We start from the raw sequence: 18,440 nt of genomic DNA on the forward strand, positions 1-18,440 counted from the left end.
AGGCAGTCCAGGCAGTTATATTTATGGACTAGTTAGTATATCTTTGGTGGCAAGTACACATAAAAACACAAAAAGAATTTTCTCTTCTTCTTCTTTGGCAATCACTTGTAGCCAAGTAAGATTGTCTTCCATAAACACAGTTTTAACAATAAGTCCGTAAGTGAATGTGGAGGCCAATTCTGGATCCACATGTCCTTCTACAGTGGGGACATTGGATTCTGGGTGGGAGTTGATCACAGTGTGGATTTGTCAAGCGTGCCTTCCTCTTAGCACGTTTCTCCCTTGCATCCTGAGTTTGAGTGTCTTCAAAGCCCATGACACCTTTGGTAAAGGCTGTTCTCCAACTGGAGCGCTCACAGGCCAGTGTTTCCCAGTTGTCAGTGTTTATACTACATTTTTAAAGATTTGTCTTGAGACAGTCTTTAAACCTCTTTTGTTGACCGCCAGCATTACGCTTTCCATTTTAAAGTTTGGAATAGAGTAGTTGCTCTGGAAGATGATCATCAGGCATCCGCACAACATGACCAGTCCAAGTTGATGTTGAAGAATCATTGCTTCAACACTGGTGATCTTTGCTTCTTCCAGTACACTGATATTAGTTCGCCCACCTTCCCAAATGATGTGTAAAAAAAAATTCGGAGAAACCATTGATGGAATCTTTCAAGGAGTTGGAGATGGCATTTATAAGTGGTCCATGTTTCAGTACATGTTGGCAGTACAATAACTTTGTAAACAAGCATTTTGGTTTCCCTGCGAATGTCCTGGTCCTCAAACAATCTACACTTCAATCAGGAGAAAGCCACACTTGCAGAGCTCAGGCGATGCTGGATTTCAGCATCAATGCTGGCCATTGTGGAAAGATAACTGCCTAGGTAGGAGAAATGATCGACATTTTCCAACATTACACCATTGAGTTGGAATGCCAGGGTGAGAAAGCACCTTTTCAAAAGTAATTCACATCTTCAAGTGGGATATAAGAGCAGTATGTAAAGTTACAAACACCCCAAACAAATAAAATCCAAATATTAGAATTCCATAATGATCAGCTTTGTACGCTACTTAATTCCATTTTCATTCACAACCTACTGGAGGAAGGAGGGCTGCATTGATGAAGTTGAGAGCTAACATAAGATTCAAGGGTTAGATCATAGCAGCTTCTAGGACCTATTGTGTGCCACACCTCACTGAAATATAGAGAAGCATAATGGCATTATACAGGATGAAGCAGATGTTCTCAGAAACTAGAATAACTGAAGTAAACTGAAGCTATGCGTTAAAAAGAATTGACAACATTGTTATCAAGTGGAAGGCAGGGGGGAAATGAGATCTTAATTCAACACATGAACATGCACTAAAAAACAAGCCTATCGAGGCAAAAATATTTACATCTAGCTTTGGTACCAAATTAAGAAAGATCAATTCCAACATAAGCTATTGCACACTGGAGCAACCAGACTGATTATCTATATTCTAATCTATTTTAAGTGCAGAAGTGTTTATTGATTGCTTAGTTCGAAAAAAGGCACAGATGATATTCACTTGCAGTGAATACGCCTGAATGATACCACAAACAGATTAGAGGAACATTTCAGTTGAAGATATCTGTACTATGAAAACTAATGTCTATAAATTAATTATTAAATAAAATTTAGAGCTAATTTGAGTGATTTCTATTTGAAGTGTAAAATTCTAGAATAATTTCTTGAGAACCGTTGGGCAAGTAATAAATCCTGCTTTCAAAAGAGCTGGGTACAGAAATTGAAACATAATTTATAAATTTATTCTAAAGGCTTGTTTGTGACCAAATCCATGCAGGAACATTTTTTCCTCGTGCCAAACTGATTAAAAACCCACAGTGTTACTGCAGCTTTCATTAAAATGTATGGCTTGATTGACTTGCATGAGCCATTTTAGAGCTATGCCCTCTGAAGAACCTGTTTTGACAGCGGCTTAGCAGGGCTAGGATTATGGTGGGTTAATTTGCTGAAAGACACTGAGAGGTCCAGGGCTTGATAATGTATTTTGATCCCTTCCAGTCTGATCCCTATCTCAAATACTTTGATTGGTCTTCAGACAGATTGCCACTTGATTACTTCTGCTTTATTTTGACAGAATTGGCTTTTTAAACGATTTCACACAAATTTGCATTTATTTTTCTTGAAACTGGATTATTTTTCTTAAATGTCCCACATAAAAGTTCTGAAGTGCAAGCTTGAAAAACAAAAACAAAACCCAAATCAAACGCTGCTTATAACCAAAGTATGTTAGCCTCAAGAAACCAACCCTGATGACTACAGAACCTGGAATTCAAAATCTCAAAACAAATCTAAGCATTAAGATGTCTAAGCCTAATGCTAGTGAATGCTCCCAATCCATGACTGCTGAGCAAAATTGTTTTCAGATAATTCAGTCATCATTTTCTTCTTTATGCTATCAAAGTTGGGAGAGTTCTGTCTTTAAGATACCCCACAAGGGGTGAACTGCAAAGTGTTTAGCAACTGCATCAAATTAAGGGCTAAGCAAACATGTGTTTAAATGGTCCCAATGAATTTTGAAAATGCTGAATAAATAGGCTACACCTTCCAAGCCCTTTTGAGAAAAATTTGAGACAACCTCTTTGCAAATGATAGGAACTAGATTTCTTGTCTAACTTGATCTGCCACCACAGCTTTCAAGTTTCACATCTAACAATTGAACTGCAACTGCAGGATTTAAAATATAAATCTAATTTCAGAGGAAAAAGCAGAGCATAAGCTCTGGGACATTTTTCCGGTTTAATTAAACAGATTTCCCTTTCAAATCCAATTGGTTACACCACAGTAAAGGGCACGTTTTCTTATAAGATATCCAAGCCATGTCATTGCAATCTTAATATTTTTTCAAATAGAAATATGGTCACAACATGAAGGGACCAAAATTCTATTTTGTTATCATCTACCTTCTACTAAATGGTTTTTGCAGAATCTCTAGAAGAATCTATGTGAAATGGGGTTTGGCACATGCTTTCTTACACCAGGCAAAGCTTAATTTGTCATTTGCTGGATATTTTGTTTTCTTCTCACCAGAAGATGTTGGGGTCTTTGCAGATCAAAAGTGGAGGAATGCTGCTTCGAAGGTAGGTGTTCCTGTGGATGAAGAGGATAATTCGGATGTACAGTAGCTGACTGAATGGATGGTGTTCAATTTAAAATTTTACTGTTTTGATGTAGTAGACCCAATGACCTGATGTTGTGGTTTTCCTAAAAATTGTTGACTAGCAGCATAAGATGGACAGAAGATGAAAAATTGTTTGGAAGAGGCTATGGTTATTTGTTTAGGGTTGATTTATTATGTTAACACATCTCACTTTTTCTAACCTACTGATTTTATAGTATAGTTGCTAGTATGGCAAGGCTTATTTTTATTTTGAACAGCCAATCTACTACTCAGTATTTCATGTCTGGTGCTCCATAGTATGTTTCAGATATCCAGTGTCCAACTTTAGAGAAATACCTATTCTGTAACTAGTATACTTTTAAAAGTCTTGAGGATTCTTAGCTCAGTTGCCTTCCAAAAACCATTTCAATAATAAAAAAGACAGAACTCTTTAGCATCCACACATGTAGGGAAACAAATTGGTTTTTTTCTATTTTATTTGTAATATAAAAAGAGCTGCCATTGTCCTCTGGAAGACCAGTATCCCATAAGCTGGGTAGCTTTGCATGTTCAGTCCTATAAAGGGATAATCAATCATGCCAAAGTTTTCAACATATAAATTGTCTTATAAAGGATCTGTGGTGGTAACAGGAAACATCAGTTAAGATAATATATGAGCAATAAATTAGTATATATTTCAATTTTCTACTATGTTTTAACAGGACATATGTACATAATTTAAAAAGCACACATTAAGGGTTCTTACAAAGTAAAGGAAAAAACCTTTCAAGAGCAAAGACATCTAAAGTGAAAGCACTAATATAATACCACTCACCGACACATTTTTCCGCTAATTCTCCTAAAAAATGATCTGACAATTTTGGGTTCCAGTCCCTGGTATGTATTTGGAATATGTGCTTTCTTGCCTTGGAAAGAAAGAATAAATTCAGTATTAAGAGCTGCATCACAATATATCAAACCTATCACTTGCATGAACAAGTTAATCAACTAACTTAAATATACACCCCCCTCTTATTATTCTTTATTAACACACTACTTTTATAACACCTTTTGACTCTTACAGGCCAGAACCACCATTAGGTTTAGGGGGGGATACAGTACACAATTAGCAGATTTAAATCAAAACATTAAAACCAAGAATAGCTGAGTATAAATCTTCACTGCAAAATTAAAAGCTGCTTAAAGTCAGTTGAAATGTACAATGCTTTTATTCCTGGCCCAAAAGTCTTCAGGGACCAGTCTAACCTCTCTAGAAAAAGAATTCCATAACAGAGATGCTGCCACAGAAAAGACATTATCTCGTGTCCTAACCAGATCCTTTATTGTGCTGGGAAAAGGAAGTGGTGCTCTTCTCAAGAGTTGATCAATTTAAGTTAATGGGGATGACTAACTTCGGCTCATGATCTCAACCTATGAACAGGTTCACACGAGAGGCAATGGTCTTTCAAATATTGTGTCTTAAGTCGCTTAGGGCCTTATAGGTCACAGCACAAACAAATAAGAAGCCAGTACAGTTTATATAAGGCTGGTGTAATATAGTCTGAAAATATTCTAATCTAATATATATAGTTCAGTGATCTGGTGGCTGCAGATTGAATCAGCCACAGTTACTGAACACTGGACAGCCCAACACAGCGCTCGTTGAGGTAATCTACCCAGAAGGTGACCAATGCATGTATTACTGCGGCCAGATCCAACTTCTCCAGGAAGAGATGCAGCCAGTGAATCAGACAAGGCACTCTTGGTCACAGAAGTTACCTGAACATCAGGAGCCCCCCTCTCAAACTGACCCTGAACCTTTATAGGAATTTAAAAGTATCCAGGACAAGATGCATTCTTAGTCCTGAATTAGCCCATCTACTGGCCAAAACCATCTCTACCTTCTCTAGACAAAGACTCAACTTGTTAGCCCGCATTCTATCTTCACTGCTTCCAGGCAACACTGCACAGCTTCCACAGTCTCCTTGGCATTAATTGACAGGGAGAGACAGATATGGGTATTATTGGCCTATTGATAACTAGGGGTCAGCAAACTTTTTCAGCAGGGGGCTGGCTGGTCCACTGTCCCTCAGACCTTTTGGGGGGCTGGAGGGGGGATGATGCAAGAGCACCGCGAGCCCCGGTGGCTGCTTACCTGTGTCTTGCAAGAGGCAGGGGCTGGCAGTGGTGGAGGGACGGTGAACGGCGCACGAAAGAGCTCTGGAGAGGGGCTGCTTAAAATGGCAGCCGCTCAAGCGCTGCTGCTGCTGGCACTAACAAAGCCCAGCCCCCTTCCTCCTCTAGGAAGGCAGGGAGAAGCTAGGAGGAGGGAGGGAGGAGGCGCAGGCGCAGTGTGACGGAGAGGAAAAGAACATTCGGGCTGGAGATCCATGCGGCGATTCCCGGACCGTCCGCGGGCCGGATCCAGAAGGCAATTGGGCCTAATCCAGATCACGGCCCTTAGTTTGCAAACGCATGGGTAAGACCCAATCCCTAGATCAGTGGTGGTGAACCTACGGCATGCGTACCAGAGAAAGCACTCAGAGCCCTCTCTGCGGGCACGTGCGCCGTTGCCCCAGCACAGAGCCGTCAGAAGGCAAGGGTGGTGCGTTGAGTCCTCAGCTCAACTTGGGCAGCAGGAGTGCCATGTGTGCGGGAGGTCGGCGCAGGAAACTATGCGGCAGGAGTGGGATGCGATGCCCATCAGGGCGCCGACTCTCTCCAAAATGGGGGATGCAGCTATTCTTTGGCCCAATTGTTCAGTGCGCCCAATTGCGCGGAGGCTTCCGGAGCATATTGCGGCCATTAGTATTTTGTGTGAGCGGGTTGCGAAATAGCACCGGCAATGATTATGGTGGGCCCTCAGTTTTGGGTGCTGCACAAGCAGGACAGTAAAGAGCCAAAACCCGCAAAATGGCCCGTCTGCTGCAGCGCCTTTAGGGCTCCTTTTGCTCAGCCGCTCCGCACAGGATGCCCAGACTGAGAAGGCGCCCTCGTGGCCAGAGAGGTGCAAAGGGAAGGGCAGGGTGGGGCATTGGTCTCATTCGGATACACGACACCATCCCCAAGCAGGTGCTCATGTTGTTCTCAGAGGCTGGGCGTGGCTCATGGGACTTGTGACTGAATAGAAGCACCTCAGATGGGGCGTTGGGGGGTACAAAACAGAGCCACTGAGGAGATTTCACCCCTCCCATACCCAAGAATCTCCTGATCATCTCCTGATGGTCTCTGCTGACTCTCCACAGAGAGGAGGAGGCGTGTCCTGCCTATCTACTTATTCTGCCCAGCAACATCTCTCTGTGTGTGAGAGAAAGTCAGTCAGTCAGTGTATCGGAGAGAGTGAGAGTGTTAGAGATCCTAGAGATAAGATTGCTGCTAAGAGCAGCTGCAGACTCTCAGTGTAGCACTGATTTATGCTTAGAATATTCAGCTCTGTATATAGTTTTGTATCATAGTTGTAGTTATAGAATAAAAGGAAGATATTCTACAGAGCTGCTCTCCGAGTGGTTTATACTCTGCAAGACTCTGCAAAACTCTGCTGCGCAACGCCTGTATTATTGAGACAGTGAATCCGGTGCTCTCAGCTCTAAGCTGTGAGTCCACAGCACTGTGACCTGTTCCTGTGAGAAAGGAGGTCTCTGGCGGTGCTACCCAGCTCGCCTAGCCCAGTCGGGGTTGAGGTGCATGAGTCCAGTCGGAGCACTGGCTCTAGGGCGATGCTGACAGCCACAACCCCCAGGGCGCGCGTTTTCCCTTGGGGAACCTCCGCTGTGGGTGGGGAGGGCGCAGCATTGGTGGACCGCCAAGAGTTCTGAACAGCCGCCTTCCTCCTCCTCCTCCTCCTCCTGCTAGGTTGAGGCTTTACACACCCTGCATAGGGGCTGGTCGGGGCTCGGCGAGGGAGCAGGGCTAGTACACAGGGCAGCCCCCAGGGTCCTTTCAGGAAACGGCAGCACGATGAGGGGGACGGTGTGATGGGGGGCACCACTCTGCGTGTGCTCAGAGGGCCACACCAAGAACACTTGCTTGCTTGCTTGGGCTGGAGCTTAAAAGCAGGGAATTCTTAAAGTGTGGAATTCTCTGCGAAATAATTTTAAGTCAATGAAAGCATTTGGGATTGCTTTCCTTACTTTGTTTGGATCATCTTAATGCAAACTTTTACCTTTCAATAAAAAGTTGTTTGTATCACTGAAAGCTCTGTTATTGTGTTTTTCTTTTAAGACAAAAGATGTATGAGTTGCTTTTTCTAAACCAAAACCTCAGTATTCAGGTTAAACTGCCTTGTTGGAACTTTGCGATAAATACAGTAAGCGGGTTTTGGGTTGCAGTCTGGGCACTCGGTCTCTAAAAGTTTCGCCATCACTGCCCTAGATTGTCTCTCCAAGCTCACTTTTGTTCCCAAAGTAACTGAAATCTTGGGATGATTATATAAAGACTTTTACAAGCAAATCAGTTAATTTATGCCCTCTCATTTAATCCAAACTAATTATGTGCTTCCCCATTTAATTTTTAACAAGCAGTTTATTACTGCAGAAAAATACCACGAACACGATTATTCAGACAGTATAATAGAAAACGAATACGTCAAAGGAGGACTTCAATAAAGATAAGTTAATGCAAAAGAATATAGGAGAATATAATTCTGGAAAAATAAATATATATGTTGCTGGCTATTTCTATTAAGATGTACACCCATTCATATCAGGAAGAAGTGAATTATATTTATTCTCAGACAAAAGCTGAGTATAAGAATGCTGGCATGAAGGAAGCCATAAACTTTTATTGATATAGTTTACCTACAAAGGTTTTTTTCAAATGTAATACAAAATGACTATCTGGCACTACTAGGTTCTCTTAGTTTAAAAAATTTGTTTACATGAGAGCCTGTCCTACCATTAGGCAGATGAGGCAGTTCCCTCAAAACTTTGGAAGGGCAGCAAACTGTTACCGTTGCTGTTTACTGACCTGCAACAGGCATCAAAATGTCTCTGGTCAGTCCTGGTTTACCTATTTGAATTTGTATCATTTAACACTGACTTATTTTGCTGTACTTTGTATTGTGCTTTCAGTTAGCTTCTAATGTTGCCCTGGGCTCTTGAGAGGAAGGGTGGGATATAAGAAATAAAATAAGAACTTCACATTCTTACCTTTTGATCAGGCAAGCTAAAAAGAAATTCCCTGTCAAAACGACCAGGTCTCCTGAGTGCTGGATCTATAGAATCAAGTCTGTTTGTAGCACCAATGACAACGATTTCTCCTCTGTTGTCTAGTCCATCCATGAGAGCAAGTAGAGTTGACACTATAGAGCTAAAACAATATTTCAACCGCATTTTTAGGGGGAAATATGTTCAAAATATGTAAATACAGTCATTAAAAATGTTTTTAACCATCCTAAATAAAAGACATGGATAACCATGACATGTATGGCAGAACCAAATTAAGCCATTCACAAATGGAAGGGTTCCTTCTTTCCTTGGAAGATTTGGCAGAGATATCCTGCTGGCAGAAAGGGGAACGCAATTCAGAATCATTCTCTTGTAAAATCCCCCTTTTTTTTGCTGGGTCCCCTAACCCTCTGCAGAAGATTTTCAGAGGGTATGAAATTGTTTCATTGTGAAGGGAAGTCAGAAAAATCATCGTCTGCTCCTTCTACCAGCAGGAGAGTTCAGAGTTAAACACTGCTTGTGAGAGACTGGATCCCAGCCAAGATTAGCAACACTATAGTTATGAACACTATAGTGAAGCACTTGAAATGAATTACAGACAAGGCCTAAGTATGCAAGTGACAAGCATTCGATCCCAAAAGGCATAATAATTCTGAATATGTCTTCTCCCAAAGTTATGTCGTATCCCATTACTGAACAAAGAAAAGTTTCTTTTATGCCCTGACAATGCTCCACAGAGAAGCAACGTAAAGAGCAATCCTTAACCAGTTTCTGTTTGATCCTTGCCCACCTACACCAAGTCTGGAGAAAACCTTTTGTTGTTGTTGTTCAATCTCTCCCAAATAAAAAAGAAGGAAAAGCTTTCTCTTTACTGTCATAGCCAAAGAGATATACCAGCCACCTTTTGCCTATCACTACTGCTGCAGGGCGAATTTTCAATCTATTGACAGCTGCATTTGAGCCCCAGAGCCCTTTCCACCATATAAGGTACCACTGATAAGCATCCAGGGAGCACAGCCACATCACTTTGTGCACAATTCCTGTATCAGTTATACATCAGTGATCAAGTAAGTTGCTAGAATTAAAATGAAGCTTACCTTGCAGAAGCTAACAAAAAGTATTTTGTTCACAGGAGATAAAAGTTGGGGTGCGGGGAATCCAGTTAAACAATTTAGAACGTTCTCCTGACAATTTCCTTACTAGTAGTTTTCATGTTACGTTTTATTTATCATATTCACTGACCTAAATATTTATGGGTGGTATTCAACAAAGTGCTTCCACTAGCACAAGAACCTTTGGCTGCATAACAGAATTTCCCCTCCCTCTCCTCTCCCCGCAAACCCCTTAAATCTGTTCTGGTGTGTCCCCCAACCCTCCACAGAAGATCTGTGGAAGGCACAGGGAGCGTGCAGGAAAACTCAACTGTGCAAGTGGAAATCCTTGTGCTTGACAAAGCCCTCCCCTGAATCCCACCCTATGCACTTCATATGAAAAGGTGTCGGATCTACCACTGTGTGAACAACAAAACTGTGGAGCCAACACAAGATATTCAGAAGTAATACACTAGGATTACCTGTGAATCTGGTCTTGCCTGCTAGAACGGACTGGGGCCAATCCATCAATTTCATCAAAAAAGATTATGGATGGCCTCATCAGGTATGCCTGGTGAGCAACAAACAGTATTAGTTAAAAAAGCACAAGAAAAGCATTTGTTTATAATGCCAAGGATTAAGCCTACCTGTACCTTTAATTAATGTCTAACTTGAACTGCTGTCCTTCTGGGTAAACCCACTCTGGTCACAAATCTAAAGTTCACCCACTAAAGGTGTTCACTGATCAAACGCATTTTACTAAATGGCAACAGTAATAATAGTACACATTCAGGATGTTGTTAAAAGAGGGGGAAATAAACAGGTTGTTTCTCAAATTCTGCAAGATTACATTCGTAAGTCTACCTCCTGTCTCATGCCAGTCATACAAGTGCCATTAAATATTTTCTTTTTGTGAGAGCGAAGATTCACTTTCAACAGTTCATCTGCTTGGAGGGAATTGTAATTGTTGGTCTATGGTTCATATGAGATGTTCCAGAGTATCACTGCAGTGCAACTCTTCCAGTGTTCAGCTGAGAGGTATGAACAGTCAGGGTAACGTCCCTCATCTTCTAATTCAAGGTGAAAAGAAGCTGCAGCAAGTTTTTTGCTCAAACAACCTGCTCCTATTTGTTTCCAAGCAGGTACACCCAGCCAATCCAACAAAAAGAAAAGTCTGATGAACACACTATGAAAAGAGAACAAGCCTCAAATTCTCATTTACACAGAGCATGATTTGTCCTCTTGTACGTTTCTATTCTAGGAATTCACCTAAGTGATCTTGTCATTTGGTATTCTAAGAAAAACCCGATAGCTTACTTAAACTATTTCTAACAAAATCTGACAATTATAGAGTTTGATCTTAGTTTTCACTCTGCTCATGGAATAATTGCTTCTGTTCTTGGGAAGACCCCTTCTGTAAACAGAAGATCCTGCATTTTATGTAGCAAGAAATTAGGCTCCATTCCATACTGCTGAGTTCCATCAGTACATTGAATATGCTAGTGAACAAAAGCTTTAGACAATCTAGATAATATAATGTTTCCTTTGTATCTTTTTATATCATCTGCCAACACAGTGCAATTAAGCACTGCTATAAGAAACTAGGGATATGAGAAATTATGCCTGTTTTGAGATTCACAGAGTGAAAGCAATTGTAGGGGGAGGATGTGTCCCAAACTTAAGGCTGAAATCCTACCATTACTTTATTAGGAGTAAGCCCCATTAAACTCAATGGGACTTAGCTTTGAGTAGACCTACATAGGAGAATTGGCTTTAATGTCCTTTTTGTGCTTATCAAGCCATTCTTGCCTACACTTTGCTGCTACTTAAATAAAAAACCTTTTCCTCTCTTCCTGCAGTGATTTCAGCGAAAGTTCCAGTAGAAAATATGATGACGCTATGACATTATGCAGCTAATCCGATTTGGCAACGTGACCTCACCAACTGCAAAAGAAGATCGTTCAGAGCAAGAGCAATGCTCCCTGTATTTTATTTCCCTCCCTGTGTCAATAGGTGAATTTTTACCACCTTTTAACATCCCTGCCTCCAGAATCACAGCCTCCAACGAAAACGTTTCTGACAAGCGCTCCCATCCTGTTTTGGCTGAAACTATCAAAGAGATAATGTTATGTACTAACTTGATCGAAGAGGAGTCGAAGTTGCCGTTCAGATTCACCAACCCATTTGCTGAGACAGTCTGCTCCTTTCCTCATGAAAAAAGCAACTTTTCTCTCCCCTTGTGTGCATTCATTGGCCAGAGCTCTAGCTACCAAGGTTTTACCTGTTCCAGGAGGACCATAAAACAAACAGCCCCTGAAGACAAATGGATAAATATAGTAATCACTATTTCTTTGTTTCTTGTTCGATGCAGAAAGTATTTGTTACCCACATGGCACAAGTGCCAATAATGATGCGCCCAACATTTCCCACCATGTATGTTCATTTTTTGTTTGAGAATGTGATAATTATTCTCTCTGTTCCAAATCATTTAAAGAGAAAGGTAAGTCTATCACTTCTTGTTGATGTGTCAGCTGCCAGGTCAGTGGGTTATAGTGCAATTATCACAGATTAAAATAAGCATTAGATATATTTCTAAAGACTGATTGCCAAGAGGAAAAGTTTTTACAATTCAAACATCTCTCTCTCAAGTTCTCTTACCCTTATGCAAATCTACCCAATATTTCTTTCTTTCATAAAATTTATACACCGCCTTACTGTAAAAACCTCAAAGCAGTTTACAAAATGAGGGAAAGGGCAGAGGAAATCAATTAAGGCACAAGAGGAAAAGTAGAGTGTTGATTCTATGGTTTAACATATTGGTTCTGTTATAAAAGCTGTGTCTCTCCTGCTGCACAAGTTTGCCATGTCATGAAACCCTTTTATGCCAACTTCTTGTAGTTATTTTAAAGGCTCTGAATAACACATCTCATCTCTACTGACATCACTGCATGAATCTTCAAAAATGCAGTAACTTCTTTCACTGGTCAGATTAAATCCAAAATGCTACTATGCTTTTTAGACCACACATAAAAAGCCTCCTCTGCTTTATTCTTCAGAAAGGGCCTGACACAGACATTCGCAAAAGAAAAGCAAATGTTCGGTTCAGCAGTCCTTCCACATTAACTCTCCTTTTTTAACCACAGCAACAAGCTATAGAGGTCCTGACCATTATCCAGTAAAATCCCTTAGGCATATTTAAGACTCTAAGCAAACTAAACTAAAAAAAAAAAGTTGTACACTCTTCAAATTACTTTTGCAATCACCACCCCATCACAGCTCCTAGTCAATTGGATCAAACCAAATACATAGCTCTTCTAATTGTATGTATTGGAATTAACTTAATCTGAACTTTACAACTAGTTGTGCTGAATGGTTTCTTCAAGAAATAAGTGAAGGGTGCACTTAGCCTGCCAAATATTCCCTTCAACATCACTCTTCTTTCACCTCTGTGTTGACAATCTAGGGGAAAGTGGCATAGTACATCCCAGAGTCTGCTAAATTCCTTCTCAAGCACAATATATTAAAACAATATACTGTACATCAAATATGAAGGAAAAAAACTACCTACCTTGGTGGCTGAATTTTGAATTTTTCAAATATTTCAGGATAAAGAAGAGGAAATATAACCATTTCCTTAAGTGCATGAATATGATTGCTCAGTCCACCTATGCTATCAAAGCGCACCTAAAAGGGAGATAAATAGTATTTTTTAGCTATTGGCTTCATGTATAATCAACATAAGCTTAGAACAGGGGTGAGGAACAGGAGCCAGGCAGTGGGTCGGATCCTCACCTCCCGGATCATTCCCCACCATGGCCATTTTGGCAGGTGGGCAGGGCCTCCCAAGTGTCAGTCATCTGACATCAAGGGACCCCAAAAGGAAAAAAAATTCTGCAGGTACAGCACCTGCCATACCTATAGAAGAAGATCCTTTGGCATTGTTGGTTTCAATTCAATTCAATTCACTGCAAAGGGCAACTTGGGCTTACTGTCAGCCCCAATGGGGTACTCCGCAGCTCAGCTGACTGCTGTAGACTTGCTGTCACCACTGATCAGCTGATTGACACTGACAGCAAGCCCCCCCCCCCCCAGCTAAGGTACAAACAGGAGCATTTTAAGGCTCCCAACTGTTCTCTGGTACCCATGCTCCCACTTGCCCTATATCTAACGTATTATGTCAGGTACGGAACAGGTAGGCATTCACAACCAGGTTTATTAAACTATGAATTTATTTTAAACTTTAGAAGTGTAATTTATGGTTTCCTGGTTTGCTTGTTTTTGAGTCAGCAATATACAACACAACGAGTGCTGATTTAATTAGGCAACTCATTATGCAGTTATTTAAGTTTCAGATTAGCAATTCCAATTAGTTTGTTGTAAAATAGATGTATAGTTATGAAGACAAATAGATGGAACGCACCGATTTGTCAAGAATCATAGGATCTACATCAGCCAAACTTGCACCAACTTTCACTCGTTCACGCAGGATTCCACAGGCCAAGTCTTCTGCTCTGAAGTTCATAGGCAGACATCTGTTTCAATACAGATACAAAAACAGCACCCAATTAGGTCACATTCAATTTCATTGTGAGCAGGGTTGCCATCCAATGAATGGATGTATGTCAAGGGGGAAACCATATGATGTTTCAATATGTCCCAACATAATACTAGTAACTTCAGCCACCATGAGGAAAAGTGTCTCTATGTGTCAGGGACAAAGAACCAAAAGACTAATTTACAATAAGGAGTACGAGTACGACACATGCAAAGATACAAAATCTGTATGATAAGAAGTATGAACCACATAGTTTACAAACGAAGTCTCAGACTACATCCCATGCATCTTTAATTTAAAAAACACTTAAGGAGCAGACATGCTGCCAGTCAGAGCAGAGAATACTAGACTAGATGAGCCAATTATCTGAGTCAGAATAAGGGAGTTTTGCATGTCTGACAAGCTTCACCAAGCCAAGTATAGTGAAGCTATTATTCCCCAAATTGAAAAGAACAAAAAAAATTTACCTGTTCCTTGCTCTTGCCATGCTCTTAGATTTTCTTCTTTCAAAGCGTTCTTCATCTGAAGAGGTTGTATCACTGCTATGAATAGCATGCTTCTTTCTCCTATGGAAGCAACAAAAGTATTTCACTGAAGAACAGCATGTATTCAGCGTTCCAATGCTAAAGTTTAAGAACACCAACAAAATGTAATAAGCAGAGAAAACCACCTTATCTTCATACACTGAACTAGCTCAGATGTCACGATAAACCAGTTTCTTGTGAAAGGACTAAGTTACAAGAAGCCTCACACTACCCCCTCCTTCATCAGCATGCAAGACTGGAAGCTTTTACTTCCATTTTTATTAACTGCAGGTTGACATTTTATCGAATTCTAACTAACTATGGTTAATCTTAAGCAAGATTTGTTCAAAACAGCAGAAGTTAAAGCTCTAGTTTATAATTATATCTGAAATGTTTCACTATGGCCTGGTTCTGTTGTGACTTGATCTAATAAACCATGATAAATTTGACCAAGTTTATTACCGCCAATGTACTTCCTGCTCCCCTATGTGTGTGTCACAGAAACATTGTCTCTTTACATCTTTTGGGGGAAGTGACTTGGGGAAGAGAAAGTGGTGCCCATGGCACTCTCTCAAAATTCCAAATGTACCTATATGCCCCCAAACATTGGTGACCCCTGATTTACCTGATATGGCTTCTTCTTGCAGGAGATCTATGTATGTCAAACAATGCATTTTCCCTTTTCTTCTGGTGTGCGGGCACTGGAGAAGACAAACCAATTTGGAAAAAAATGCAATACAAATTTGCGTACTATTATTTTTATTTTCTTACAGATTTACACAAACAACTACATGCTCACTGTTAGGTATCTTGCTAAAGGTCACAACCTTTATGCAAAGCTGAGACCTTTATATAAGTAAGCAAGCAAGCAGGCGATAAATAAATAAATAAATATTTTTTTTAAAAAAACCTCCAGCATCCTCTTCTTCTCTCCAAACCAGTTTTCTCAAATCTAGGGTTGCCATATTTCAAAAAATAGCTTTATTTGCAAAATTGCCAAGAAATTTGATGTTTTTGAGCTATTTCTGAGGAAATTCAGCAAAAGTGACAGTGCTGGCATGGGCTGCCATATGTCCAAATTTTCCCAAGACATTTTGTCAATTTCTGCCTGAACACTGCTTGCAGCTGCAGTATCCTGGGTATGTCTGGGAAATTCTGGGCATATGGCAAATCACTACTCAAATCACACTCATTTCTTTAAGACGTATGTACTACAACTTCCACTGGATTGCTCCCAAAATATACAAGTATAAATACAAGTTAAAAGGTGCAACCATGCAGATTTCCTATTCAAATTTATTGTGGGCTCTACCAGTTCTTTCTACCAGGGGTGGGAGACTTGTTGTCCTCCAGCTGTTGCTGGACTATGAGCTCCAATCATCCCTGAGCACTGGCTATGCTAGCTGGGGCTGATGGGATCTGGAGTCCAACAATTGGAGGAACACAGATTTCCCACCATTGCTGCACATCAAGAGGGCAGAGAGAAAAGGAGTCACACAGGAGAGCAAAGTCTCATCATACCTAATCTCATCATACCTAAATGGCAGAGGTTGTACAAGAATTGTAAGTGAAACAGACACACAGTTAGTACCATACATAATTCATTCTGAATTGCTGGAAGGTTAGATGCTTTTTTCTTTTTCTTAACTGTGGTTTGACATTTTATCCAAACCAACAAGTTAGCATTAACTTGAAGCTATGGTTTCAAACAAACCAGTCTATGTTAACCATGGTTTGTTAGTCTAAGATGTTAAAACAAGCCATAATTACGAAAAAGCACCTGACCTCCTTCCGGCTATTCATTCAGAAGGAAGAGCACATGAGCTCGAGGCTTGCCTAAGCTCATTGATTATTATCTTATACTATGCTGTAGTGCAACATGCAAATGTGGCAATAATGTCTCAAAGAACATCCAGTGCAAAAAGAAAAATATTACGAAAGGAACTTGAGCTTCCAGCAGTTAAAAAAATAGTCTGGTAAAAAGGTACCATTTCTCTTGCTATACATTGAAGACAGCCTGGCCAACACAGCTACTAAGTAGTAGATAGGTAGCCGTGTTGGTCTGCCATAGTCAAAATAAAAAATTCCTTCCAGTAGCACCTTAAAGACCAACTAAGTTAGTTCTTGGTATGAGCTTTCGTGTGCATGCACACTTCTTCAGATACGTATCTGATACGTATCTGAAGATACGTATCTGAAGAAGTGTGCATGCACACGAAAGCTCATACCAAGAACTAACTTAGTTGGTCTTTAAGGTGCTACTGGAAGGAATTTTTTATTTTGACAGCTACTAAGGTTAAGGAAGAGTGGTGTGCATGTTTATGCTTCTCTCTTACCTATAGGAGGCGCTTGGTATCTCTCCACTGTTTTTCTTTGTCTCAGGTTATATGGACGATCATTTTCTTCTCCCTCTGCCTCCTCCACTTCAATATCTCCATCTTCTTCTTGAGATTCTAGAAATAAAAAGCAAATAAAGAATTTATACAACTTCATTGCAGACTCTTGTAAAAGGATTCCTGTTAATTTGTAAAATGATTCTAATAGATAGACAGACAGATAAAATTTGGTCACAAACAGTATTTTTATAATATATCAGGATAAATTTTATCACAGGTGATAAAGAATTTAAAATCAATCTGTTCAGTGTAATGACAGATTCAGTAAATTGACTGAATATGTTCAGAGCAGAGATTATTTTGGTCTGTGGGATATAACCAAACAAATTTAAAGATATCAGCAATTCCATGACTATATAATCTTGTAACCCCTATATTGGCTATTTTACACAAACATTTTCAATATCACCTACAAAGGTAGCTAGCTAACCTCTGTCATTACCTTCTTCTTCCCCTTCTGTGGAAACTTCATGGTGGTTCTGGATTCCATAGCTATTTCTCCTCAGTGATTTCCTCCTCCTCTTGACACGTGAATACATATCCATGTTTTCCTGGAATAAAGATAATATCAGCATGATCTGCATTGTAAAACAAGAAATGCACATCATCAGGGAAGTGTTGAAGGTGGGAAATAAGTGCTGCTTGGGACTATAGGCAATTATAAATCAGCTACTGACACTGAAGACACAGTGAGCATGTTACCATTTCCTTACTACAGCAACATCAAGACCAACAAAACAAATTTGTTACAGCATCTATCTTCACAAATTTATGCCATACAAAAATATTTGCTATTGTAATAGTGGAGCAGCTGCTATTGAACAAGCGTTCACATTTTGGGGAAAGGAGCACATTCAGCATTCTGGAACTTACAGGTGGTGCACAGTGCAAGTGCCCCCAATTATTCTGTTCAAATTCTTTGGTCTTCTTGCCACCATACAGCAATGGGACACCCACAAAGATGCTGCCCAAAGGCTGGGAGCCACAGAAATGAGCCAGAGACTCTGGGATTCCACCATACAGAGCTACAGCTTCCCAGTAGCCAATAGGGTTGCTTGGGAGGGTGGGGCTGTTGCAACTTAGCCAGCTCATAAAAGAGGAAGCCTTGTTGCCTCATCAATTGGCTTTCACTTACCAAGCCATTTGCCATTGCATTTCAACAGTTGTGCAAGTCTGCTGAGTTGTGGCAGATGGGAACTAAGACAACTCCCTGAGCTATTACTAGTTTTCAAATGTGCTGTTGTACTGTTTGAGGGAGGCCTCAAGAAATCACAGGAACAATACAGGCCCTGACCACTCAACAGTAGAAGAAAACAACAGCTGAACTGGTCTATATTAACTTTGCAAACCCAAAGATGGATCAGCCAAATATGTGCTACGCACAGAATTTGTATTCAGTTTTGCCAGAAGTTACCGTATTTTTCGCCCTATAGGACGCACTTTTTCCCCTCCAAAAATGAAGGGGAAATGTGTGTGCGTCCTATGGGGTGAATGCAGGCTTTCGCTGAAGCCTGGAGAGCGAGAGGGGTCGGTGCGCACCGACCCCTCTAGCTCTCCAGGCTTCAGGAAGCTAT

General features: G+C 40.5%; 1 protein-coding gene across 5 annotated transcripts in view; it reads right to left on the reverse strand.

The window, feature by feature from the left end:
* Positions 1-18,440, reverse strand: part of ATAD2B (ATPase family AAA domain containing 2B) — a 57,161-nt gene that overhangs the window by 25,603 nt on the left and 13,118 nt on the right. For 4 of the 5 annotated variants that reach the window (XR_014524044.1, XM_083495416.1, XM_083495417.1 and 1 more), the window contains exons 6-15: positions 17,309-17,417; positions 16,807-16,923; positions 15,096-15,171; positions 14,414-14,512; positions 13,812-13,923; positions 12,960-13,075; positions 11,530-11,704; positions 9,874-9,962; positions 8,283-8,442; positions 3,971-4,061 (exon numbers count right to left, since the gene is read on the reverse strand). Coding sequence is in view for 4 of the 5 variants with exons in the window: in XM_083495416.1 (XP_083351542.1) it covers positions 3,971-4,061; positions 8,283-8,442; positions 9,874-9,962; positions 11,530-11,704; positions 12,960-13,075; positions 13,812-13,923; positions 14,414-14,512; positions 15,096-15,171; positions 16,807-16,923; positions 17,309-17,417 (1,144 nt within the window). In the remaining variant the exon portion in view is untranslated. Of the gene's footprint in view, positions 1-3,970; positions 4,062-8,282; positions 8,443-9,873; positions 9,963-11,529; positions 11,705-12,959; positions 13,076-13,811; positions 13,924-14,413; positions 14,513-15,095; positions 15,172-16,806; positions 16,924-17,308; positions 17,418-17,739; positions 17,974-18,440 lie in introns of those variants that run through there. The other variant, XM_083495419.1, reaches the window with a different exon arrangement.

The sequence above is a fragment of the Podarcis liolepis genome (assembly GCF_965112155.1).
Source record: "Podarcis liolepis genome assembly, chromosome: 3".
Taxonomy (NCBI): Eukaryota; Metazoa; Chordata; class Lepidosauria; order Squamata; family Lacertidae; genus Podarcis; species Podarcis liolepis.